Here is a 26,874-nt window from a genome sequence, read left to right as displayed (position 1 = left end):
TCCATGATTTGAAATCAATCCCCTCTCATATAGTAAAATCAGAGTCTGTTCTTTGGTTTACTTGGTCAATAATTGATCAGACTTTTGCCAATGAGAGGACAAGTTTCTGGGACTCCTGGGATATATGCTATTTTTCTACCTCGCTAGCAAGTTGCTGAGAACACTCTACAATGCCTTCTTCATTTAGCAATCCTGGAAGCAGAAAAAAAGATTCATTTGGGCTCTGACCATTTCACCTTTTTATATTGGGCCTCACATCACTGCTGCAATTTAACTTATCTTGGTTTATAATATTTTGTTTTACAATATACTTATTAGTACTATATTCTAAAATGACTTTGGATGCTTAAAGAGAATGTAACACAAAAATAAATAGCACAAATCCCATTTTAACAAGCAATTTCTTTAGAATGAGAAATATACACAACAATTTCAATTCTATTCTGGAGTAATCTGGCAGGAGGATCCAACTATATCTTCTTCCCCTTCCACTCCCTCTCTAGAAAAGAGGTGGGTACAAAGTAGGCACTCAAAAAAACGGTTTGCTAAATGACTTTCTAAAAACATTTTCTTCCTCCTCCAGAAATGATAGAATTTGTAGGATGGCAGATTTGTTTGCCATCATGGGATTGATTCAAAACCCAATGAAAAGAGATGGAATAATACAGTGAAGGGACTCTTTCTTTTCTCAATTTCCATTTTAAACAAAATACTCACTATGAAGATAACATAGAACAAGGATCTGGCTAGTGGGACTAGATTTGAAAATAAGAGCATGTTGTAATTGTGGCTGTGTTTCCCAATTTTCAGTGTTTGACAGAATACCCCTGGGGTGGGTTTATAATTGGTTTTTCTTTGATAATGTTCAGTGATGAGACAAAGAGGACATGGACCCATGGTGAGAATGTAGTTTATAAGACAGGCTGATATTTGAACAGTGGTGTTATATAATCATCTATGTCTGCCTGTCTAAAACTAGAGTATATAGCAATCCCTTACATACTAGAATGACTGGATTACTAGAGCATCAAAGATATGGGAAGCATGCTACATATACTAGTGGTGAATATAGAAGTAGTCAGGGCAAAGTTCTTCAAGTAAATGAAATGTCTTACTCTGATCCAATGAACCACTGATTATGAGTGAGAGTGAGACATTTCCTTTTAATTTATATATAAATTATATTTAAATATATATACATATTTTATATATAATGCATATGTAATATATATATATAAATTCACATTAATTTATGAGCTCCTCCATTCCCTTCTCTTGGTCTAAACTTAGAAAGATAGGAAAAACTGAGCAAATAGAGTTGCAGAGATTCTATGGAAGACATCATTATGAATAATAAATGTAGATATATAAAAACTAAAAAACTGAGAAACAATTTATGAGAGTAAAAGAGAGAAAAGATCCATACCTAGTTTAACTCCTCATCAAAATTAGTTTCTTCTCATCTATAAATCAATCTGCAGACATTGTTTACTGGGATAAATGACAATGAATCACTCAAGGGCAAATTCACAAATACTTTAATTTTCTTTTCTTTCAGAATTCCACATAAATGGTGACCGTGCCTCATATAATTATTCAGAGGCAGAGTTTTATGTGGGACTGATTTCCATGGAATTTAATGAGACACCAAAGTGTCTCATTAATAAGTATTAAATTGGGGCAGACTATACGTTTTGAACATTTTAGACACAATTTTATGTATGAATAAGACTTAAATTTAGGCATGGCATCAGAAATTTAGGGATAAGAAGGCTATTTAGTTCTCATATTTATGGCTAAAATACTGTAGACATTTGGCACCATAATAGCTCCATCAAGGATTAAGTGGGAGGGAATTCAAGAAAAGCACTGCTAGGAATTTTTACAGCTGGGGCTAGCACAAGTAATCATGCCTTGGGCAAATAAATCCAAAGATGCTCTCATTTGGAATTTGTATGTTTCCCTTATTCTCCTTCTCAGCATTTTGTTTCCACAGAAACCCCAGGATACCATGTTCTGTCCTGTAAATCAGTGGTTCTCAAAAAACTTTTGTTGTTGTTGCTCACAATACAGTATTCTTTACATTAGTAATCATAACATACTGAAAGCTTTAAATTGGCAATAAAAAAAGGTTCTTAGGCATTTGGGTCTCCAGGGACCTGGGGATTCCCTTGCCTCTCTTTTTCCTTCCCTTCTTTGTTTCTTTACTTCCCCAAAACTTGTAGCAGAGGAAGTGACTTTAAACCTCCTTAGGAAGATGCTATTGTGACCTCCCCTGCACAAAGTCAGAAAGAAAGGCAGCAAATTACAGCCGAGGGTGGGAACGGAGGAATGTATAAGTTTTGATTTTCATAGCACATCCAGCAAGTTTGCTGCTGCTTGACCGGCATGCAATGACATACTATGTGGGAGCCACTACCAAAGGAAACATCCATTTGGGAAAGCGATTGAAGAGAGAGCTTGGAGCCAACATTTAACCCCCTCTACCCTAGAAACCTTCAAAGTATCATGTTAGAAGTGGGAGGGATCTCAGGGATCATGCAGCCAATTCTTGCTTTTAAGACACTCCCATAGAGAAATGACTTGCTTAAAATCATCAGAGAAAAGTTCATGTAATTATTACTGGAACAGACGTGAGGTAGAGGCAAATGGAGCCTCATATTCATGCTTAAAAGAAACCTGAAAAGCCACTTGGTCCAATCCTCTCATTTTAGAGAGGAAATAGAAACCCAGAGAGATCAGAACAGAAACACTAGGATGTTCTTCTCTCATCCCTAATTATAATAGTGCTTCAAGTCTTTGCCAGCCTTGGGTCTGCCAAAGGGAGATGACCACAATTATTGATCCCCCAGAAAATGTTTCTCTCACTGCCACAATCAATAGCCAATTATTGATTCCACTTTCTTCTTCTTTCCCTTTATCTTCTCTTTCTTTGTAGGATTATCATTTATGTTATCTACTTTTTAAATCCTACAGAGTCTGAGAAGGACCAAATCTGCCCACTGCCTGTTTTTGTAAAGCCCAGAAAGCTACAAATGGTTTTGACATTTTTAGATGAAATAACATTTTATTTTAAAATGTAAAAGTCATTTTAGCTTGCTAGCTATACAAAACCAGGCAGGCAGTCCTCACCCAGGAGTCTAGTCCAGGAGGTTTCCTATGTCTTTGAAATTTTTCCATCCTGGGACAAAATTGCTATTACTCTACTTAAGTACTGTTCTTACTACAAAATAACTTTCCTTCTAAACTTTGAAGTTTGTCCCATCAAAATTAATGAAAATGTGGAACTCTCATTCCTTTTCTTGCCGACCTTTGAAGATAATAAATGTAGAGTTGGCTAGGATTCTAGTGATAATAAAAGACAAATTTGGGGAAGTTGGAGTTAGGTTTGAAGTGGGAAGAAAGGAGATTAAAATGGAAGTAAATAAAAAAGTAAGCTCCACAAGGGCAAGAACTATGTCTTATTCATCTTTTGCCTCTTGGATAATATTTAATACTTTGCTCTGCTCATAGAAGTCACTTAAAGAATACAGATTGAAAACATATTGATCACTGACCTAAGGAAAAAATAGAAAGGTCCTTCTGATCTTGCCAAGGCATCAGACATACATAGCGTACAGTTTTTTTCTTAATAGTATATTATTTTCCCAAATACATGTAAAGATAGTTTTAACATTAATTTTTGTAAAATTTTGTGTTCCAAATTTTTTCCCTTTCCTTTCTTACCTCCCTCTCTCCTCAAGCAATCAATCTGATATAGGTTATATATATAAAATCTTTCTAAGCATGTACACATATTTGTCATGTTGTACATGAAAAATCAAACCAAAATAAAACATGAGAAAGAAAAGGCAAAGGTGGAAATACTATGCTTTAATCCACATTTAGTTTCCATAGTTTTCTCTTTGGATGCGGTTGGCAATTTCCATCCCACATCTATTGGAATTGTCTTGGATCATGGCATTGCTGAGAAGAGCCAAGTCTATCATAATTGATTATCCATAATTCTTGCTCTTACTATATGCAATATTTTCCTAGTTCTACTCATTCCATTCAGCATCAGTTTATTGTAAGTTTTTTCAGGCTTTTCTGAAATCATCCTGCATAAGTTACACTCTTAGAGCATTTTAAGGTATTAAAATTTCCTTCATAATACTACTGTGATGCATATGGTACAAACATCCCCTTTTTATTTTTTATTATTTTTTCAATTTCTTTTATTATTATTATTATTAGTATTATTATAGCTTTTTACTTACAAGATATATATGCATGAGTAATTTTTCAGCATTGACAATTGCAAAACCTTCTGTTCCAATTTTTCTCCTCCTTCCCTCCACCCCCTCTCCCCACCATGGCAGGTTGACCAATACATGTTACATATGTTAAAGTATATGTTAAATACAATATATGTATATACATCATACCCTTTTTAAAGGCAGTTAGGTGGTAGAGTTGATGAGTTCAATCCTAGCCTAAGGCACTTTTGAACTCTGATATCCTGGATAAGTCACTTAAAAACACTCTTTTGTTTCTTCATCTATAAAATGGTGATAATAATAGTAACTACCTCACAGGATTGTTGCATGTAAAACTGTAAAACGCTTTGCAAACTTTAAAATGCTACATAAATGTGAGCTATTATTACTAATAAAGAGGAAGGAACTCTGGATCAAGTAATTAAAGGATTTAATTGGAGACATCTAGCTACCTACCAAGTGTGAGAGGCAGAAATGGAACTCTGTTAGGTTAGCTGCCGTATCAAAGCTATGGGAGAGGATATTCCTGGGTTAAACTAGATGACCTGAAATCTGATATAATTCTGAGATTCTGTGATACTGGCTAAGTTTGTACCCCGTGCCCTTTTGCCCTTTGTTCTTCCCTTTATCGTTAACCATGAAAGATTTCCCTTTTCTTCCAAGAACCTTGCCTTGACCCTTCTAGCCCCCATTCGATTTTCTCATTTCTTTTACTTGCAAATTTAGCAACTGAGTATTTCATGCCCACTGACTCTATTTCCTTGCCACCCACTTCCTTGTTATAACCTACCACAAAACTTGTTTCCAATCTTAAAAATTGACAGAAATCATGCTCTATAAGGTCACCAATGACAACTTAATTTCTAATTGATTGGGCCTCTCACAGTTCTCAGTCCCCTTGACCTCTTAGCTGCATTGATCCTATTGATGGCATTACCATCTCTATCCCCATTCTTAGAGGCTTTTTCTATCTTAGTTTCTGAGATGCTATATTATTACCTTCTAATTTACTCTCCCTCTATTTCATTTTCTCCCCAATCATATTTCCTCTGCTTAATTCAATGGATTAGCTGTGGGAATTCCTTCAGGCTCAGTCCTTGGTCCACTGATCTTTCTTTTATATACTATAATCTTTCCTTAAGAAAACTAATTCACTTTCATGGATTTAACTTTTGCTAATCCTACATGTCTATCACTAATAGTGTCTTCTAACATGAAGGCCAATAGGCCATGTCTATAATTACCTAATATACATTTTTATTTGAATGTAATGTCACCTATTAAACTGAATATGTTCAAAACTCTTTTCCTTAAGGAATAGCTTTCATTTGAAATTTCTTTATCTATGTTAATGACACTACCTTTTTCTCATACTCAAAATTTTGGGTCATCATTGAGCCCTCCTTCTTTGTCCCTTAGCCAATGTCACTAAGTCCTGTTGATTTTTTTTTTTCTTAGAGCCTTAACATTGTCAGACTAAACTTCCTTTCATAATCCCAGAATTTTATAAGTGAAAGGGTCCTGAGAGTAAATTGTAATTCCTTCTGTAAGAATCTAAGTTTCTTTACAGATGGGAATGTTTCTATTTTCTCTTTGAATCCCTGTGCTCAGCAGAATTCCTCAATCACATTGATGGCCAAAAAACATGTGTAGAGATATAATCAATTAGAAATATAATCAAAATTAGAGCTAGAAGAAAGCAAAAAGATCACAGTCCAGATGAGGATGTTACAGTGCAGAGACAGAAGTATTCGGCTCTATTTCACATAGCAAGATCTTGAGGTTAACTTTTGTAACTCCAAGTCTAGGATTCTTTCAATTTCAGCATCTTTCACTTTATTTTTGCTTGCAAAAAATTTCTAATGGTGCCTTATTTCCTATCATTGCATAATTTTAAAGGCCCTCCATTATTTAGATGGATAGATCCAAATGATACTATCCTAACCTTGATTTCATTGCTCCCCAACATAGATCCCCAGGTCAAGTCAGATCAACTTCCTTAATGTTTTCTGTATGTGCCATGAACATTTCCACAAATGGGTCTTTGTTCACATCATCACCATTCTGAGAATATCTGTCTAAGTTCTACCTGTCTGTTAAGGCACATCAGAAATTCCACATCCTCCATGAAGTTTTCCTTGACTTTTCTAGCCCTTAGTGATTTCTTCCTCTACTCCCATGCTCAAACTCCCACAGCTCTTACTGTAGACCATAAAATCTGGAAACTTTTTTCCTCCTTTTATTTGGTATCTGTAATCACTTCACATATATTATTATAATTTAGATTGTCAACTTCTTATAGGCAGAATAGCAGAGGGTGGGGCAGAGGATAGACTGCCTGGTCTGGAGTCAGGAAGAATTCATGGAATTCAAATTTGGTCTCATATACTTACTAGTTGTGTGGCCCTCAGCAAATTATTTAACCACTTTCTACCTCAGTTTTCTCAATTGCAAATGGGGCATAATAATAGCAATTGTCTCAGGGTTGGAGTGTCAAATGAAATTATATTTGTAAAGCACATATTAGTATGGTAGGTTCATTGTAGAGACATTATTAATACTCATTTCTTTTTCCCCTTCTCTAGAATATCAGACTCAGAGTCAGGAACACCTTTATTTAATCATCTTTCAGACATTGTTTAGCTATGTGACCTGGGCAATTTCAGCTAATCTCTCTGAGTTTCACTTTTCTTATCTCTAAAATGAGAGCCTAATACCTTTTTTAGACCTAAATCTATGATCCTATGAATATCTAAAATTGTCACTTCATTTTCTCACACAGGTTATATTTTGAAGCTAACAGATGAAGAAACAGGGCTGGTGGTTAGCAAGAGAACAACATAGATGAGAAAACAATATAGAACATCAGGAGCTTTGATCTAGAAGTGTCTCTATTGGGACTGTATCCTGAAGAGATTATAAAAAGGGGAAAGAACCCACATGTGCAAAACTTTTTGTAGCAGCCCTTATTGTAGTGACAAGGAACTGGAAACTGAGTGGCTGCCCATCAGTTTGGGAATGGCTGAGAAAGTTGTAGTATATAGATGTAATGGAGTATTATTGTCCTATAAAAAATGATGAGCAGGCTGAGTTCAGGAAAGTCTGGGAAGACTTATGTGAACTGATAATAAGGGAAGTGAGTAAAACCAAGAGAATAATGTACACAGCAACAAGATTATGTGATAATCAACTGGTATGAACTTGGCTATTCTCAGCAATGTAGTGATTTAAGGCAATTCCAATAGACTTGGAATGAAAAATGCCATCTACACCAGAAAGAGAACTATGGAGACTGAATATTGAATTAAGTATGGCATTTTCACCTTCTTTTTGGTTGGTTGTTTTCTCTCTCATGATTTTTTTTTCCATTTTGGTTTGATTTTTCTTGTGTAACATAACAAATATGGAAATATATTTAAAAAGAATTGTACATATTTAACCTATATCAGATGACTTGTTGTCTTGGGGAAGGAGGTAAGGGAAGGAGGAAAAAATTTGGGAACTCAACGTCTTACAAAAATGAATATTGAAAATTATCTTTACATGTATCTGAAAAAATAAAAAAAACTATTACAATTTTAAAAAATATATATAAGGAGCAAGAGGAAGGAAGGGAAGGGAGGGTCTCCCGGTGATACCTAAAATATATCAAGAACATCTGAGAGTCTAAGCTTCCAAGTCCCTGTCAAGATAGGATATATGAACAGAATTGTGTGGGAGAAGAACTAAAGAGGGCACATATAAAAGACAATGAAAGACATGGAGAAAATGGATGGAAATAAATGGAGAAAAGACAGTCTATAACCCTCCCCCTAAAATCCATATGTTTCCCCATTCATATTCTTAAACCAGAGGCTGAACTGTGAATCTGGAATGTAAATGACCAATTTCACTAAGGAAGTCATAGCAGAGGAAGGAAGAGAGAGTGGGAGGATGTACACTGGCATAATTGCTGAGGAATTCACAGTAGTGCTGAAGCCTGTGAAGACTTTGTTGATTAAAATATATGCCTGGCTGAGAAATAAAGAATGGCACCACTAATCACAGCCCCATTTTCCAGGTGGATTCCCTATGCCCGCCATACTTTGCAAGTGGATGCCCCCTCTAGGGAAACTCTGAACAAACCATAACAGCATAGCTGCCAAATAAATAGATCTATAAAGCCACATGTCCCAGTGACTTACCTGCCTGATCTCCCAGGATAAAACTCAACAGGGATGCCAAGAACAAGATAGGGAAGAAAGCAAACTGCACTAACACCTGCTGAAGAAGGCAGAATTTTGCATCTGAGAAACTGAAAGCTACCCCAAGCTCACTTACTGCCCAACACTGGTGAAGTTGCTCACAGGTCTCCATAGAGATAGGGAGTGAGTCAGATAGTGCCAAGGATTAAGCAGGTAATTAACGGTGTGAGTCTCAGACCTAGTTATGAGTTCATCAACTAAGTTTAGGAGGAGACAAGAGGGAGCCTTCAGGGTGGAATGCATTGCCAGATTCTATGAAACCTTGGAGCAAAAGGTAGCTCCATGCATTGAGATACAAAATCAGTGGGGCTAGGTGGGAAAGTGTAGATAAAGGGAGATCCAAAAAGAGTGATCAGGAAGCCAGGAGGCAGAGGGGAAAAACAACTGCCACTGGAATCTAAGGACCTATACTCAATCCTACCTCGGATGCTTATTATTTGTGTGACAAGTCATTTGCCATCTTTGAGCCTCATTTTTCACATTCATAAAATGATGGAGTTGGACTAGTTGGCTTTTGAGGTTCCTTTTAAGTTTAAATCTGTCATTCTATGAACATCTATGAACAAAGAAGAGAGAGACAGCACAGAGAGAAAGAAAAATGAGAAATAGAGACAGAGAGGCAGAGATAGAGATTGAAAGACAAAGAGATAGAGACAGAGACAGAGAGAGAGGGGGAGAGAGAGAGAGAGAGAGAGAGAGAGAGAGAGAGAGAGAAATAGAGAGGGGGAAAGAGAAGAAAGGAGAGAGAGAGAGACAGAGAGAGACAGAGACAGAGAGAGAGAGAAAGAGAGAGAGAGAGAGAAATAGAGAGGGGGAAAGAGAAGAAAGGAGAGAGAGAGAGAGAGAGAGAGAGAGAGAGAGAGAGAGAGAGAGAGAGAGAGAGAGAGAGATATGGAGGATAGTGTCATAGCTGAAGAAACCCAAGGAAGCTAAATAACAGAGTGGAGTAAATGTATAAGACTGAAAAGGTAGGAAAGAGTCAGGTTGTGAAGTACTTTGAAAATCAAATCTTTATTTGATTGGGAGGTAATAGGGAGCCATGGAAACTTATTATATAGGGTAGTGACATGGTTGAACCAAGAAATTAGGTGATTTGCCCCATTAGACTCTGTCAGAGGCAGATCCTGGGTTGTTACTCCTGCCTTCAAGGCTCACAAATTATGCTATGATGCTTCTCACTTATAAAAATAAGGAATTACTATTAATGAAAGTTGATGAGCCCAGAACAAACAACCTCAGCACTGAGGCTAGCCCAGCACAAAAAAATGCACCTTTAGAGATAGGTGTGCTTTTTTAATATGAGCAGGGTGACATGTCTTTGTGCTGTGAGTCAAGCCCCAGAGCCAGGTCTTTTATTTCCTTCTGGGAAGATATCAGCCAGAGACAGGGAGGTTTATTTTTCCCCTGAAGGGGAGGGATAGATAAGGTGAGGGCTGGATGATTGTGCTGTACAAGTGCAGAGTGTTCTCAGAGACTCTGGAAGCAGCTTCTGAGCGTGATGGATCACTTTAACGGCACTATAATTCCTTCCTGCCTAAAGGGAAATTACTTAGAACAGGAGCTAGTTCTAGCGAGCCATATTTTATTTGTTATTCTTGCCCATCATGTGGATTTAGCCCTGGGAAGAGGATCCATTTTGCTCAGGAATTACTCTGGACACATGCATGCAGACTTCTCAGGGGGGCATTTGGAGAACTTGGGGTTTAATAAGGTCACATCCTGACATTTAAGTCCCTCCACCCTCTGGGTCTACTTTATACATCTATACATCCAATTTAAATCTCTAACCTCCAAACTTAAACCCTCAGCTTTGGACAGTCTCTTCATTGTCCTCCCTGCCTCCTCCCATCCACCGCCATGTTTTGCCCATGCTATTTCTGAGCATTTGCTGCTGTTGTTCTCAGTCCCTGAAATGCCTTAGCTATTCAAATTTGACCTATCTTTTGGGACCCTCTTCCAGTTCTATCTCTCCCAAGAATCTTTCCCTCTTCCTTGTAGATCACAGCCATCTCTCCTATTTCTGGGATCCCTGCCCTTAATGATCTATAGCATTCACGTTGGCATTTATTTAATCACATACTTTCATGTATTGTTATATTGTTCCCTAATTGTCTCTTGTGTGTTTGCTTCATCTTCCTAATGAAAGCAAGGTTCATAACTTACATTTATCTTCTTATCCTCATCCCAATGTATCTCCCATAGTTACTAGAATTAGTCAGTAGAATATACACTCCTTGAAGGTAGGGTCTCTTTGTTTTGTTTGTTTGTATTTGTAACCCTAGTTCAAAACACAGAGTCTGACATAAGGTAAGTGCTGAATCAATGCTAGTTGACTTGACACTGGCTCATACAGTAGGAAGTCAATAAATGTTTATTGAATTGGATTGAATAAAATGAAATCATCCTAATGGTCAAAGTCCCTGTAAAATGTAAATTTTTTAGGGTTAGCTCTGGCACCACTTGTGTAACTTTCAGGGAATTCATCTCACTTTTCTGGATTACAGTTTTCTGTTCTCCAAAATGAAGCTCTTGGATTACATGACTTTTAAAGTCCTTTCTAGTGCTAACATTTTAAGTTTAATGTTTTATGATCCCTAGGAAATACCAGTGACTAACAGACCGTTCTTGTCTATAGATCAAAGATAAAAAGAGCTGAAAAAAAAATCATACCATACAGATAGTGGGGCAAAAAAAGATAGGACCTACAAAGTGAGAGCCCTACTCATTGTTACTCAACTTCTATATTTGGAAAGATATTCTTCAAACAGATACTTCACGGTGTTCTTTGCCAATCCCACATTAAAATTTTCAACTATGGTCATATTTAAGGAAAAACTCTGACAGCAACATAATCAAACAAAATCTGACTCTGAAATCACATTTGATAACTGTAAAGGATAGAGTTTTTTGTTAGTTTGTTTTACGTCTGTCAACGTTGTTTGCTTTTGCAATGTTGTTATTTCATAAATTGTTCTCTTGGTTCTGTTCATTTTGTTGTGCATCAATCTATACAAATCTCCCCAAGTGTTTCTGAAACCACCCCTTTCATTTCTAAAAGCATAGTATCCCATTACATTCATATATCATAATTTATTCAACCATTCCCCACTTGGAGCCCCTTTAGTTTTCAGTTTTTTATTATAATAAAAAAGAATTTCCATAAATACTTTTTTATGCATGAGTCCTTTTCTTTTTTCTTTAATATCTTTGTAATACAGATAGTTTGTGCTTTATGCAAATTTGACTTTATATAATGAATTCTCAAAGAAATCCACATTCCCCCCCCAAAAAAAAGTATGTTAACTTTATCAGACAGTTCTGTTCTTTTTCTCTTTATTCCTGTCCTTTGGCCTGGGCCTCTGTTCTTTCCCTCTCTCTCCCCTCAAACTCCTTCCATACACACCAAAAACCCTGAAAGTAAAAGGAGAAGAATGAACCACTTGAAAAAAAAGTCAACATTGTGCTGCTCCCAGATGTGGGAGCTTGGCTTGAGATGTCCAGCACTGAGAAAGGAGATCTTTATCTCACTCTGCTTAAATGTCCTGCCTCAAATATCTGTCTTTTAATCATAAGGAACGGTGGATCTCTCACACCCCATCCTTCTTATTCATCTTCTCCTGTCTGTGTCCATGTCCAATTCCCAGGTATTCCCTGCTTTCCTCTTGGTTAGATTGGACCTACAGAAGGCTGCCATGGATCCCTCTCTGCTTCACATCCCTGATCTTGTTTCTATGTTTGAGCCCCAACATGTCCTTGAACTAAATGTTGGTCTCCTTCTTCCATAGGAACAGCTCCCTTCCTGCCTCTTTTCTTCCCTGCTTCTCCATAGTCGAATTCACATTACACCATAAACAATTTACATAGAAGTCAACACAATGTACAACCTTATGTAAGGGGCCACTAAGATAAAGTGAGAATTATAGACTTAAGGTGGTCTTTCTGAATCAAGGAAATACCTAACTTATTGAGCACCCCATTTAGAATACTATGAGAAGACTTGCCACTCTGGCAGCTAGAAACAAAAAAAAATTTAGTCTATAGCAAGAATAATTAACTGTAGTAGAAAGCTACCTGTTGTCTAGGGCTAGGGTAAAATCATTTCCTGTCTCATTCTTCACTCCTCCCCACTCTGCTTAAGTGAGGGGGCTCTTTATATGTTTTCCTTGGGCACAAAAATTTCTAGTTACAACTCTAATGACAAACACCATTTCTTCTCACTAGAAAGGGTAGGGAGGCAGGCAAATTTCCTCTCTCTGTATTAGCCTATCTGCTGACATAGCTTGGAGTCTACATTATAATTTCCCCCCACTTCTCAGCAGTTTAAATGTAAATAAGTATAAATTTCACTCCCTCTTGGATCCCCATTCTCTCTATTGGTTTCCATTCCCTAAAACACATCTTTAAAAACATTCCAAACAACAATTTCCATTTATTAAGCTCTGCTGATTCACAGCACCAATAGGTGGAAGGCGAAAAATAAATAAAAATTTCTCATAATAATGAAAATAGAATCTAACATTTATGTAGTACTTACTTTATTCCAGGAATTGTGCTAAATGTTTACAAGTATTATTTCATTTGATCCTCACAAAAAACCCTGGGATATAGATGCTATTATTATCCCCATTTTACAGATAAAAAGACTGAGAAAGACAGGTTTAAGTGATTTGCCCCAGAGAGTAAATATCTGAAGCTATATTAGAACTTGCAGGTTCCTTACTCCAAGCCCAGTGTTCTATTCACTGCATCACCTAGGTGCCCCAGATAAAACCTGGAATTTTTTGTACATTGGACCAAATTTCTTTTAATGGGAGAAAAAACAAACAAACAATCTTACCTTGCCATCCAGGTTTACATACAGGTTTCACATCCACTTGTACTAAGACATTTTCTGTTGCATGTTTTTGGCCACAGTCAAAGGCAGTGACCATGATCTCATACTGGTGTTGCCTATCATAGCTGAGTTTCTCTGTGTTTCTGATATTTCCTGAACATATTAAAAAAAACAAAAAGAAAGAAGACATTTACCCCAACTGAAAATCACTTCAATATCAGTACTCTCCCATGATTTCTGTTTCTGCCAAATCTCTCCTTCTACCCCAAAAGGGAAGGAAACTGTATAATAGGGCCCTTTTGTTTAAAAAATTAAAATGGCATGTGAGTGTCTTGTTTAATTAGTATCTGCTTAAAAATCTCTATAACTGCCTTATGATAATTGCTGACCTGAGGTTCCACAATTGTACAGTATTTGCAAAACCAAAATGGAAGCAATTGGCATTTATATTTGTTTGGCTTCTAGAAAAACTGCTCCTGAAACCTATGCACATATGATTATAATCCCTATCATATCCAGCACAGAACTTATCTGCAGCAGACTTTTTCGAAATATATTTAAACATGTGGAGACAGAAAATACCACTTTATCTCTGAGCACATTTCTCAGGCCCTGTCCCCAGGAAAGTTCACTGCCATTTTCTGATATCATTTTGCTACCCAAATGGGAAATTAAATCAGCAAGAAAAATGCCCTCTCCCTTCTGACAGCTACATAAGATAACAGATTCCCTGCCCCGATGACAAAGTCATTACATCTCTCTTTGGGAGAATGAGAAATCTTTTTCAAGTCATTTTTCATAGTGGGTTCATTTTTATGTTTTGAATAGTCTTCTACAACTAATGAGCATAATTTTAATTATGTTTTCAAAACATTATTGTGGCTGTTGTAATATGGCTCTTGTTTTCAAGGGTCCCTTGGTAATGCCCAGTGTGCATTTATTTTTGAACAATTTATCCATTATTTTTATTCTGAGATAAAATCTTCTCTATACAAGAATAATCATTTCTTCAGAAAAATGGTTCTCAGTTTCTTCATCTGTAAAATGAGGTCAGCCTAGGCTCCATTTTTCAGGCTAAGTAATTTGACTAATGTTGTTGAAGTAGAAAATGGCAGAGAAGGGTTTTGAATTTAGCTCCTCTGACTCCAAATCCACCATTGCATCATTTGTTTTTAAAGAGATTACATTAAATTTATGAAAGAAAATGATAAATAAAATGTTTGGTGCTCAGTTGTTTTAGTTGTGTTCAACTCTTCATGACCTCATTTGGGTTTTTTTTAGAAAGCTTAAGAAAATTAACTCATTGGGGCAGCTAGATGGCATAGTGGATAGAGCGCTGGCCCTGAAAGCAGGAGGATATGAATTCCAATGTGGACTCAGACACTTAATACTTCCTAGCTGTGTGACCCAGTTGCCTCACACACACACACAAAAAGATTCATTAGCTTATGTGACCTAAGATAAGAAAGTTGTCATCTTTCCAGACCTCATATCCCTCATCTGTAAAATTACCTTATTAGTGATAATCACAGTGGATCCACTATATGCATTATAAGGTAATTGCTGAATTTGCCATGGACACATAAATCAAAGTTATGAAAATGTGATAAACACAAAAAGCAAGGTAACTGCTGAACTTGCCATGTACACATAAATCAAAGTTGTGAGAATGTAATAACACAAAAACAAGGGGATGATATTTCAACTGAATTAGAATATGATATTAATTAGCTAGTAATACTATTTTATTTCATAGGATGAATAAAATCTTAACGTGAGCATGGAAAAATTCTTGTTTTCTTTGTTAAGTGTTAAATTGTAATGACACTTGGACTATGTAATTCACAAAGTTTGTGAAGAAAGTATTCTGTAAATTTTTAAAAATCCTATATTAATCTGAACCATTATACTATGGTGAAAAAGTGCTGATTTTGGAGTTAAAGGAGATTGAGATTAAATCCCGACTCTGCCACTTATTATCTATTTGACCTTGGGTTTTGTTATTGATTCATTTCAGTTGTGTCCAACTCTTCAGGATTCCATTTGGGGTTTTCTTGGCAAAGATACTGGAGTGGTTTACAATTTTTTTCTCTAGCTCATTTTATAAAGAAGGAAACTGAGGCAAATGGGGCTAAATGATTTGCCATGGGTCACTCAACTAGTGATTGAGATCGGGTTTGAACTCAGGAAGATGACTCTTTCTGATCACTCACTGCACTACTAGCTGCCCTTACTTCAAAGCATTACTACTTTGGAATTCAAAGGTCATCTAATACAACCTTCTCATGTTACAGATGAAGAAACTGAGGATTTAAGAGATAGTACCTTGATCAAAGTCCCTGAGGTCATAAGTAGAAGAGAAGAGATTTGAATCCAGGTCCTTTGACTCTAAGCACTGTACCATTCCTCTAGGAATTAAAGGCATTGGTTAAAATTACCTCTAAAGTCTCTTCCAGAACCTCAACATTATTATCTAATAAATAAGGGAGCTGGACCAGAGATGACACAGATTCTTTCCAATTCTAAATCTATGATCCAAGTGTCAAAAAATTATTCACTGAGTGAATAGAACCATGAGAACATTGTACATGGTAACAACAAGATTATATATGATGATCAACTGATGGACTTGGCTATTTTCAACAATGAAGTGATGATTCAAGGCAATTCTCATAGACTTGTGATGAGAAGTGACATCCATAAAGACAGAACTACGGAGATTGAATGTGGAGCAAAGCATGATATTTTAACCTTTTGTTGTTGTTACTTGTTTTTTCTCCTTCTCTAATGTTTTTTTCCCTTTTGATTTGAGTTTTTCATGTAGCATGATGAATATGAAAATTCGTTTAGAAGAATTGCACCTGTTTAACCTATATTGGATCGCTTGCTTTCTTGGAGGGGTGGGAAGAGAGGAAAGAAAGTCTGGAACATAAGGTTTTGTAAAGGTGAATGTTAAAAACTTTTTTGCATGTATTTGGAAAAATAAAATACTATTAAAATTTTAAAAATAATCACTGCTTGTGTGATATTATGCTTAATTGTGTGCGAGATATAAAGAACCATGACATAGGGCCTAGCGTAAGGAACTCTTCCTGTCATTACTACTTAGTTACTCAAAGTAATTCAGATTGTTTCTATACTCTAATAAGTTACCTAGTTTTATTTGGAGAACTTTGAGAAGCCATATCCTCTTATTCATGCTGCTTGGGCATTATTCAATGAGTAGGAAGCCAGGATTTATTGATCAATGCCTGAGGACTGGCTACTGTGTGTTGCCAACCAACTGGTATAAAGTGTTGAATGCTGGCCTTGTGTATCAAAAGTAACTCTAGATATTCCTAATGTCTATCTTGGGCAAGTTTGTTAGCTTCTTTAGGCCTCAAAATCCCCATCTGAGAAATGAGAATGACAAGATTGCTTTCCTTCCTGGATCTTTGGGATGTTCAAATGAGATGATGTAGGCAAAGCTCTTTTAAATTCTTAAAGTGGCATGTAAATGTCAGATTTTTTTCTATTAATTCAGTTTCCTTGTTCCAAATAGCACTGGCTATGTTCAAACAACAACAACAAAAAACCAACCCTTTCAGTTACTTTAATATATAGTTCAGTATTTTTTTTAAGAGACAGTTGGCTCAGTTGAAAGTGATTTAAGATATTTTGAGCTTCCTGGCTGAATTTTATAAATCCTTTTAATATTTCACAAAGTTTTTTAGGCTTACTTCTGAGGCCATGTTTGTGTCTGTATTAAAGGTGAAAAATTCAATAGAGTCCAAAATTCTGTGTCACTGAATGTGATAAGCAAAAACAAATGACTCCTAATATTCTCTAGAAAAATGAATTGTAAATAGAAAGTTTAGCTCTCTGCTTTCTGGAGTTAAATTACTTAAAAAATACTCATCTTGAAGAAAGTAGCCTCTATATTCTATCTATGTGACATAAGAAGAACACAGATTGTTGAATATGGTACGGAGATAATTATAACAACTGAATCTTTGGTCTCAATTTGTTGCAACTACAGTTCCATAATAAATCCAAATGAAACTGTCTGAAAAATTAATTTAGTTCCTCCCACAACAAAGACTTAAGATGTAGGAAAATGATCTTTTATATACATATCTGCATATACATATTAATTTGAGGTAATGGAGAAAAACCAGAATATCCAATATCATGATCAACCATGGTTGGAACTTTTGAAAAGTTCAAATGTACAATTTGCTTTATGAAGCAAAGTAAATCTTTCTGTGTTGCTTAAATTAAATAATAGCTTTTTAAAAACTGATGCTGTTTCTTATAACAGGGCCTTTTGAAGATGCACCTAGACAAGTAAATGATCTCTTCTTTGATCAGGATTAGCTACTTTAGCCTTATATGAGTAGTAGTCCCTGAGCCTACTCTGACTTAGGGAGAGTGGGTATATGGTAATGGGAAAATGATTCAGATGTATTTCATATCTTTCTGGAAAGATACAGATAATTTATCTATCATTAAACCATCAGTTACTGCATGTTTATGATGTGTGCAAAGCAGTGTAGAGTTTACAAGGATTTGCAAGACAGGTTCTCTAAAATGCAAAATAGATAAACCTGCTTTTAATCTGACTAGAGGCAGCATCCCATGAATAGGTTGGTATAATGATGAAACTGTTTTTAGAATTAAAAAAAAAGGGAGAAGAGGCTTTGAAAATGTGATATCATGGGGCAGGTAAGTGGTGCTGTGGATAGTCAGGAGGACCTGAGTTCTAATTTGATCTTATTCACTTAATACTTCTTAGCTGTGTGACCCAGGGCAAGTTACAAAAGAAAAAAAGAAAGAAAAAAGAGAGAGAGAGAGAAGAGAGAGAGAGAGAGAGAGAGAGAGAGAGAGAGAGAGAGAGAGAGAAAGAGAAAAAGAGAGAGAGAGAGAGAGAGAAAAAAAAAAAAAGAGAGAGAGAGAGAGAGAGAGAGAGAGAGAGAGAGAGAGAGAGAGAGAGAGAGAAAGGAAGGAAGGAAGGAAGGAAGGAAGGAAGGAAGGAAGGAAGGAAGGAAGGAAGGAAGGAAGGAAGGAAGAAAATGTGATATCATGCAAACTCAAAAACTGAAGAAAAAAGAAAGGAGGAAAAGAAAAAATAAAGGAAATAAAAAATTAATTATGGTAGCGATCTTATAGTACAATAAAGAGATTACGGGATAACAAGATGTGGATTTTGGTCTCTGGTCTATTTCCAACTTAAGACATTTCTTAACTTTTCTGTGCTCCAAATTCTGCATCTCTAAAATGAAGGCATAGAAAGGAATAATCATTTCTGCCTACTTTATATTATGTCATTGTTGTTATATTATTTTTCTTTTTTTGTTTCTTAATTTTTGCATAGATTGTCCTTCATGCCTAGAATGATCTCCTATCTCAAGTACCATCTTATTTAAAAGGTCTTTTTCTGATTGTCCCTGTTGTTTGTGCCTTTTCTACAAATTTTACATACACATATACACACACACACCCCCACACCCACATCAGTGATTTATCTATCTCTATATGGATCGTAGCTCCCCATTAGAATGTAAGTTCCTTATGGTCACGAACTGTTCTGTTTTCCCCATTTAAATCCATCAAAATTACCACAAGGTGTGGTATATACTAGGCTGCTTAATAAATGTTTGGTGACCTATTATAGCCAGTGCTTCTAGCCTTTGATGGGAAACCTAAAAGCCAAGGAAATGTGTCCAGGAACTCACAGGTGAAAATTCTGTCCAATTTTTGTTTTTTTGGCCAAATGGTGGGTCCTAGTTAGCTGTTATCCAACTATAGCATTATTTTCCTTATTTCAACCAACTCTAAGAATCATCACAAAATCATGTGCCCAACAGAAAATATCAATTTATGATTCTGAAACATCCCAAAGTTGGAGTTAAAATGAAATTTCCTATCTGAAGCCTCTAAGGCCTTTTAGCCTCGTAAAATGGTGGCTCTCAAGGTGGACCCCAAGTTTGTCAGAATATCCTTGAATCATCCAATGCCAGATAATAAACACTGCTTGCATTTTTTTCAAGGTACATAGGAAAGTCAGATGTGAAAGTAGTGAATAAAGACTAATTTGGACGTTCATTAGGATGGGAGGATCTTCCGTCTTTTTCCACAATTCTTCCTTCATTAGTTTGAGGACCATAGTCAGAGCATTACCATGGTCAGCAGATGCTTCCCAAGTGTGCCAGTAATCTATTTCAACTTATGTTATAAACCAAAGATGAAGGCAGAGGCCTAGAAAAAGACCATTATTTACTTTTAATGAGACAACCAGGGAAATAAATTGGCATATGTTACTTAAGTAGCTCATCAAAGGTGAGTAATTATCTTTCTCAGTTGGGACAGTAAGCCTCTCTGATAAAGGAATTTGCATATCAGCTCTGATTGGTCTGTAATTATCCAGCACTCAGTTATGTAGAGGGGAAGAACTTTTTCAAGAGCAGAATCTTGAAGACTCAACACAAATACAATCTTGAATCACTTATCTTCAGAGGAGTAAAGTTGAGATGCCTTTCCACTTTGGGTCACTTAGCCAAGCAAATAATACCTAGAGCTCAGAGGTGAAAAGTTTAATCCATTTTTTTTTTCTGGCCAAACATTGAGGCCCCAGAAGATAAGCTGCTTTTGAGGAGCAAAAGTATTAGTTGGCTAATTGGATATACTCATTATTTTAGCCTTGATCCACTTACTCCAATGCCTTGCTTTCCCTTCTCTAATTTTTGAACATATGTGTATTACATCATATTGTTTTCTATTTTCTGAATATTATATTTGTTTCCTCAAATCAGATTATGAGGTCCCTTAAAACAAGGATCATGTCTTCTTAGAGCTTTCAAAAAGCATAGGAAAATCAGCCAATTGGCAGACAGTGCTGAAATTGATATAAGGAAGGCTTGGATTTGAATCCTGCTTCACTCACTTATTAGATGTATGACCTTGGATGAATTATTTGTTTCTCTCAGACTCAGGTTTCCCTTACAAAGAATGAAAATAATAGTATATAATTCATAGAGTTATGACGAAAATAATTTGTAAGGTCTTTTGAAAACTTTACATAGTGATGTTATTTATCATCATCATAATCGGCAGATAATAGGTTCCCATCATAATAGTTGATGATGAAATATTAAGATACTTATATTGGTGCCTGGATCAAACTGAATTGTGTGAGATTCTGCTATGTTTTCTAAAAATGTGTATTTAAAAATTAACAATGAAAAGAAATATCTCCAAAGACTTACTATCCTCTGATAAAAATTGCTTTTCAAAACTTATCACTTAGAACTGATAGTGTAATTTTCACTGGACTCCAGGGAAACTTTTTTGATTTAGAATGTAGGGTGTGTTTGTTTGTTTGTTTGCTTTTGTCAAATGCAAGGGGCATGTATAGATCAAAGGATCATAGATTTAGAGTTAGAAGGAAATCACAGGTCATTTAATCCAGCCCCTCATCTAACAGACAAGACCTTGAGGACAGGTAGGGTTACATTACTTGTCCAAGGGTTACATAGTTAGGTTTAGAACTTGGATTTAAAATCTGATCTATTAACTCTAATCCAGAGCTTTTCCTATTGCCTTTAGAAACCACCAGCATCAGATAGAGTACAGCTGACATTTACCAAAATTTAAATCTTAGGGATTTAATTGTTACATATCTGTATAAAAGCTGATAAATACTTTGTCAAAATTCTGGTTGACTTTAGATGTCTAAATCTTTGCAAACACTGAGATGTCCAGCCTTGCATGAATAAAGTCTATATGTTATTTAGCTTTTCAGTCTTTTTTATTTTCAGGACCAAGATTTTACTGAGTTTGAAATCATTTTTGAGACATTGCTAAAAACATGAATGTAATTCTTTTCTGGTGCAACTTAATGGGATATCAGGAACTAAGAATGAGAGAGGAAAAGACCTTGGCATCATAGGGCACATTTATAGACATTATATATATATAACCTGTATTTTAGAATTCTGGCCTACTTTCAGAACAAGAATTTTGTTTTGGTTTTGTCCAAGTTTTTCCTTTAAAAAGCACTTACCATTTCTATCGATAGCAAAAGGCACATCACTTGTGACGATTTCATAATTGCATATTTGGCTATACTGAGGAGAACAGTCTTCATCTATGGCTTCCACTTGCAAAATGCTGTCATAGATTTTTCCCTCTGTCACCACAGCCTTATATATTGTCTCCTTGAAAGTTGGTGCAAACTCATTCACGTCTTTTACCTGGATGTGGACCACTGCCCTAAAAACACATAAAAAGAAGAGATGAAAGGAATGGGCAAAAAACAACAATAACAACAACAACAACAACAACAACAAAAACAGTTAAGTCTGAAAATCTATAAATTGGAAGGGATCTCAGAAATTCTCAGGTCCAACCTCTAATTTAACAAAAATCCCTTCTATAACATCTCAAATAAGTTATCATCTAGCCTTTAGTTGAACACTTTTATAAAAGTAAATTCACTATCAGTGAGGGTAGGCCATACTACTTTGGGTTAGCTCTAATTGTCAGGAAGTTTTTCCTTTATCAAGTAAAAATCTACCCTTTTACTTTTATCTTCTGTTCTTAGAACTGTCTTTTGGAGGCTAAGTCTAAGTCTTTAGCCACATGACAAACCCTACTAAGTCACGACAATTATGGAGCTTCTGCTTCATCATTTCCAGCAGGGCTAAGCTTTTTGTTTGATCAGTTTACTGTAGTCATTTCTTAAGGTCAGGTTTATCATAGTTCCAACCTGTCCTGAGCACTGAGTTTTATTGGTAGGTTCTGGGGGTCTTATGTACTTTGAAAAGGATTATAGACTTGCCCTGGGTTGACACAACCACAAGCAGGGGGAGGAAGTAATTCAGTATTAAAGTTGGATCACTAACTATGCAATTGATACATAGAGTCCTTTCTAAAATATGACATTTGAGTCTTTACTTTTCCCACTAAGAGAAAGAATACAAAATTGGGATGGGTGGGTTTGGGAATGTCATCACAATATGGAACACTGATGTTCATCTCACTGCACTACTTAGGGACTTCTCTAACTTTTTTAATGTGCCCCAGGAAGCTTGTTATGGGGGAAACTTCATCATTCTGCATTTCATCACTACTTATTGTCCCTTTTATTGGACATTCCACTTAAGAGAGGAAGTTTCTTCATTTTTCACCTGGCTGTACTACTTTGGAATTTTCTGACTTTTCCATTATTTCTCCAAGTTGGGTGTCTTCCCTAGTTCTCCACTATTCCCACTTTCCAGATATTTTTGTGCATTGTTTTCCCTCATTAGGTTGTAAGCTTCTTAGGGACAGAGGCAATTTTTTTTCATATTTATATCCCCGAATTTTGCATGGTGCTTGGAACATTTTGGTTGTGTAGTAAATGTTTACTCATTGACTAACTGCAAGGTGATCTTTAAAAGTGGAGGAGTCACCCAAGATGAAATGGGAAATGAGACACAAACTCTTTATTTTTCATGTTTATTCCTCATTATTCTCATCAATTATTTTTTATAGCAACAATTTCTACTGAGGTTTTATGATGTATTTTTATTTTTATTTTTTCCTACTTGTGATGGCTTTGTTTTTTCCCTTTGTTTTCCCTGTAAATTATAGATTAAAAAAAAAACAAAAAACTTTTATACATCAAGGCCACAAATTTATTTATCATGTTTATATAAAGTTTTTTTTATTTTCAAAACACATGCATAGATGATTTTCAACATTTACCCTTGCAAAACTTTGTGTTCCATTTTTTTTTTCTCCCTCTTTTCCCCTGGTCCCCTCACCTAGACAGTAAGAAATCCAATGTATGTCAAACATGTACAGTTCTTCTATATATATTTCCACAATTATATGATGTATTTTTAGTGGATTTTTTCCACAAGGTGAACCAAGAAAGAAACTTTCATAGAATAGGTTTTCTCTACTTTACCAGTAAGAAACATTATCAAAACCTTTGGAACATATACCAAACAATAAGTGAAACTGAGAAAGTCTGGGTATTTGTAATTCTTTGTAAGTAAAGTCATTTTTCTAAAATGAAAGGTACCCCCAAATAAGTTATCATTTTTAGAGGCTATAACATTCTGTATTCATTTTCTTGCTATTCACTAAGCATCAAAGCAGCCCTTCAGCCTGAACTCTTATTAACACATGCAATAGTCACAGCTTTGATTCAGGGAGTAGGGAATTGTTTTTGTGACTCACTTGTGAGATTTCTTCCAGTTGGTTTCGTGAGGTCCCGCCCCACAGTCATAGGCCTGGATGATGAATGTGTACTCCTTCTGGAGTTCACAGTCAATTGGGCTTTTTGCTCGAAGCCGACCTTCTCCGGATGTCTTATTTAAGACTACAGCTTCAAAGGGCATTTCTTGACCATGGATTTTAAAAGCACAAATTTCACCTGCAAGGTAAAAAAAAAAAAAAAATGAAAGAAAATACTAGGTAGAGTCAGCTTAGAATCCCCTGAAATTGATGTAATATGATTTTGTTGTCCCCTGATTTTAGGGAGGCTTCTGTTCTAGCAATCTATCTGATTCCAAAGTCCTCTGGCTTTGCCCTGTCACACACACACCCAACCTAGGAATACTATTATTCTGACAAATCTACCTGATTTCCGAGACCACTCTAAGTCAGAAAGCTTCTGGCTTCAGGATAGTTTCACAGATCAAACTCCTGAGACATAGTGACTAAGACCACTCCTCAATTCATCACTGGCTGATAATCTGGTCAGTAATAATTTGGTCAATGAGACCCAAATTATTTCCTACTTAGACTAAGCATATCAATGTCAAAAAAAAAAAAAAGCTGGATAAATGTGTCTCCTTGTTTCTGTTTCTCTACTGAATTCCCTTACAATTCAGTCTGCTTGTAATGGTGTTACTATTACAATAAAACTTTGCCCTTTGGCTAAGGAGATGGGTTCAAGGCTGCAAATTCTTTTGAGATATTTTGCAACACTGGCCTGTGATCCCAAACTTTTGGGGTCCCCCTTCCCAAACTCAACAACATGACTGTGTTTAGCAACTGACTATATTTGTAAACTCAGAACAAATTCAGAATTTTTAATGGGTATGTACAAATGAATGAATTCTCTTAAAAATAGTATTATTTTAATTAAGAGCTTAGAATCTTGGCTGGGTCTTAAAAACATCTTTTCTACCTCACTGATTTTATAGAAACCAAGGAAACTGAGGTCCACAGAGGATCAGGAACTTGACCCCTGTGGAGAGAGGTACTATGAAAAGAAATATGAGAATGAATGTAGCTTTTAAATTTATCTCTATAGGGGATAGTTTTTGTTTGGCCTTAAAGCAGCAGAAGTTTTCCTAGCTATGAATATAAACCCTAATCCCTGTTTTTACCTACCTTTTCCTTATTTCCTTTCCCTGCTAAAGTATTTTACTTCATCTATCCTTCCATTTCCTGACTAAGTCAGATAGGATTTGGAAGTACACTTTCTCCTTTGGGCATTAAGGTAAAGCTTTGAGTCAAAATGAGGTCCTGTCCTTCTGTGTTTATCAGTCCTCTAGTAGTTTAGAAAATGTAGAATCACAGTTTTATAGCTGGAAGAGATCTAGGGGGTCATCTGACCTAGATTCAATCCTTTCATTTTACAATGAAGAAAGGGAAACCCAAGATTATAAAATGACTTTCTTAAAGTCTAGGAGCCCTAGAGGCAAGATGAGTCTGGGTCCTTTGTTTCCTACATTAAATTTCTTTCCTCCATATCAGTTCCTCCTTAGCTTTTTCAGTCCCAATGCTCTTGTTTCATTAAGAACTTTACACACGCATTGTTGCTAAATAGGTGCATTCCTCCTTCTCAGCATGATTTATGCCTAGCTTAAGTAATTTTCCCTGTGGAAATGCTAAAGTGGTGAGAATGTTTATTTCATTAACATCAATCAATCAGACAATAGATCTTACTTGAGCACCTTTTACAGGGAAGGCACTATGATAATTACAGTGGTAAGTCTTGAAGTAGGTCTTGTAAGTATTATCCCAAAGAAATGGAGGCATAGCTCCATGGTCATAGCTAGTATATAACTGAAGCAAGAAAGGCAGCCAGGTGCAAAATAGATGGAGTGCTGAGTCAGAAAGACTTATTTTCCAGAATCAAAATCTAACTTCAGATACTTAATGGCTTGTGACCCTGGGTATGCCACTTAATTCTGTTTGCCTCAGTTTCCTCATATGTAAAATGAACTGGAGAAGAAAAATGGCAAACCATTCCAGTATCTTTTCTAAGAAAACCCTAAATGGAATCACAAAGAGTTGGATATGACTGAAAAAAAATAACAACTGATGAGGTTTGAATGCTCTCAATTCCTGGTGGTCACTAGATTAATGGCAATAAGAGAGTTGTTAAAATATCCCCTTAATCGGCTATAGGTTTAAAGTGAAAGAATTCACTTATTCCCAAATTATTAGTTGCAAAATGAAAGTTTATTGTTGGATAGAAATCAGTTTGCCAAGAGACTGATTTCTATAATGGCAAAGACCTATGAGGGAAATGGAGTTTTACAGTGAGAGAATCACCAGGCAAGGTCCTAGCAAAGTGCAGGGACCATCTGCAAGGAGCTAGTCCAGATACTGCCCTTTTTAAGGAGTCTTGGGGCTTCAGGAGCCAAGGTTCCCAGGCTTGGATTCTTAACAGTTTTCAGCCCAGATCTCCTACTAGAATTAACAACACTTTAAAGGAGCACTTTTTGATCAGGATCGCTAATTGAATCAAAGGCTCTGTCATCCCCAACAGAGAATTTATCTGGGGGTATATGCCTGTCCCTGGAGGGGCTGAGACTCTTAAAGGGATCACAGATCAAAAGGAAATACAATTTCTTGAAGGGAACACAGTTTCAGTAAGAGAACAGTTCCCTTCCCCTTTCAACAACAACAACAACAACAACAGGAAACTTAAGCAAGAACTCTCATCTCCTGATTCCAGGTACATGTTCCATTATGTTATACTGCCTTTCCCTGAAAAGAAAGGAAATAAATATAATACACAGTGCCTAACCACATTTACTCAGCAACCTAAAAACATAGAGTTTAAAGCTGATATTGCCCTTAGAAATCATCTAGTCCAACCCCTTATTCTTCAGACTAAACCCATGCCAAAGGTTACCTAGTGAGTTGTGGCATTGTGGCAGGAATCCAGATTTCCTAATTCTTAGATTGGTTTCTACCTAAGTAGACATTTTTATTTTCATCTATTCTTCTTCCAGTTGATGGAAGTATTTGTTAGATTTGGAGTAAGAGGATCTGGTGGTATCCTGGTTCTTTCACTTGCTACATGTTATCTTGGTAAAATCATTTAGCTCCATCTGTAAATAATGGGGTTCAATTAGACTGACCTCCAAAATCCTTTCCAATTCATCTATAACCATGATTGCCACATTATATGCACCTAACAATAGGCCACCTTATGCAGAATTAGATTACTTCTGTTCCACTAAAATTAGAAGAGATCCAGGATTATTGAAGGAGTGGGATGTGAGCCAGGGGAATAACCTCCTTTACTCTTTTTTTTTTTTGGGGG

The 26,874-nt window shown here is 36.1% G+C and overlaps 1 protein-coding gene across 1 annotated transcript; it reads right to left on the bottom strand.

Moving 5' to 3' along the window:
- Positions 1–127: 127 nt before the first annotated feature.
- Positions 128–24,056, bottom strand: LOC127557210 (calsyntenin-2-like). The gene is made up of 4 exons (XM_051990620.1): positions 23,544–24,056; positions 21,379–21,587; positions 13,341–13,490; positions 128–192 (listed from the first exon to the last, which is right to left on the bottom strand). Exons 1-4 carry the CDS (start codon positions 23,702–23,704, stop codon positions 128–130), a joined length of 585 nt encoding a protein of 194 aa, XP_051846580.1. The 5' UTR covers positions 23,705–24,056.
- Positions 24,057–26,874: the final 2,818 nt, after the last annotated feature.

This window comes from Antechinus flavipes, chromosome 3 (genome assembly GCF_016432865.1).
Source record: "Antechinus flavipes isolate AdamAnt ecotype Samford, QLD, Australia chromosome 3, AdamAnt_v2, whole genome shotgun sequence".
Taxonomy (NCBI): domain Eukaryota; kingdom Metazoa; phylum Chordata; class Mammalia; order Dasyuromorphia; family Dasyuridae; genus Antechinus; species Antechinus flavipes.
This window is presented reverse-complemented; position numbering and strand designations above follow the sequence as displayed.

Excerpts from the sequence above, each read along its gene's own strand:
- LOC127557210 (XM_051990620.1), bottom strand. The coding sequence starts at position 23,704 with ATGCCCTTTGAAGCTGTAGTCTTAAATAAGACATCCGGAGAAGGTCGG. Across the intron at positions 13,491-21,378 it reads TTTTGCTATCGATAGAAATG|GAAATATCAGAAACACAGAG; the intron begins GTAAGTGCTTTT and ends TAATATGTTCAG. Across the intron at positions 193-13,340 it reads ATGTAAACCTGGATGGCAAG|GATTGCTAAATGAAGAAGGC; the intron begins GTAAGATTGTTT and ends TTCTGCTTCCAG.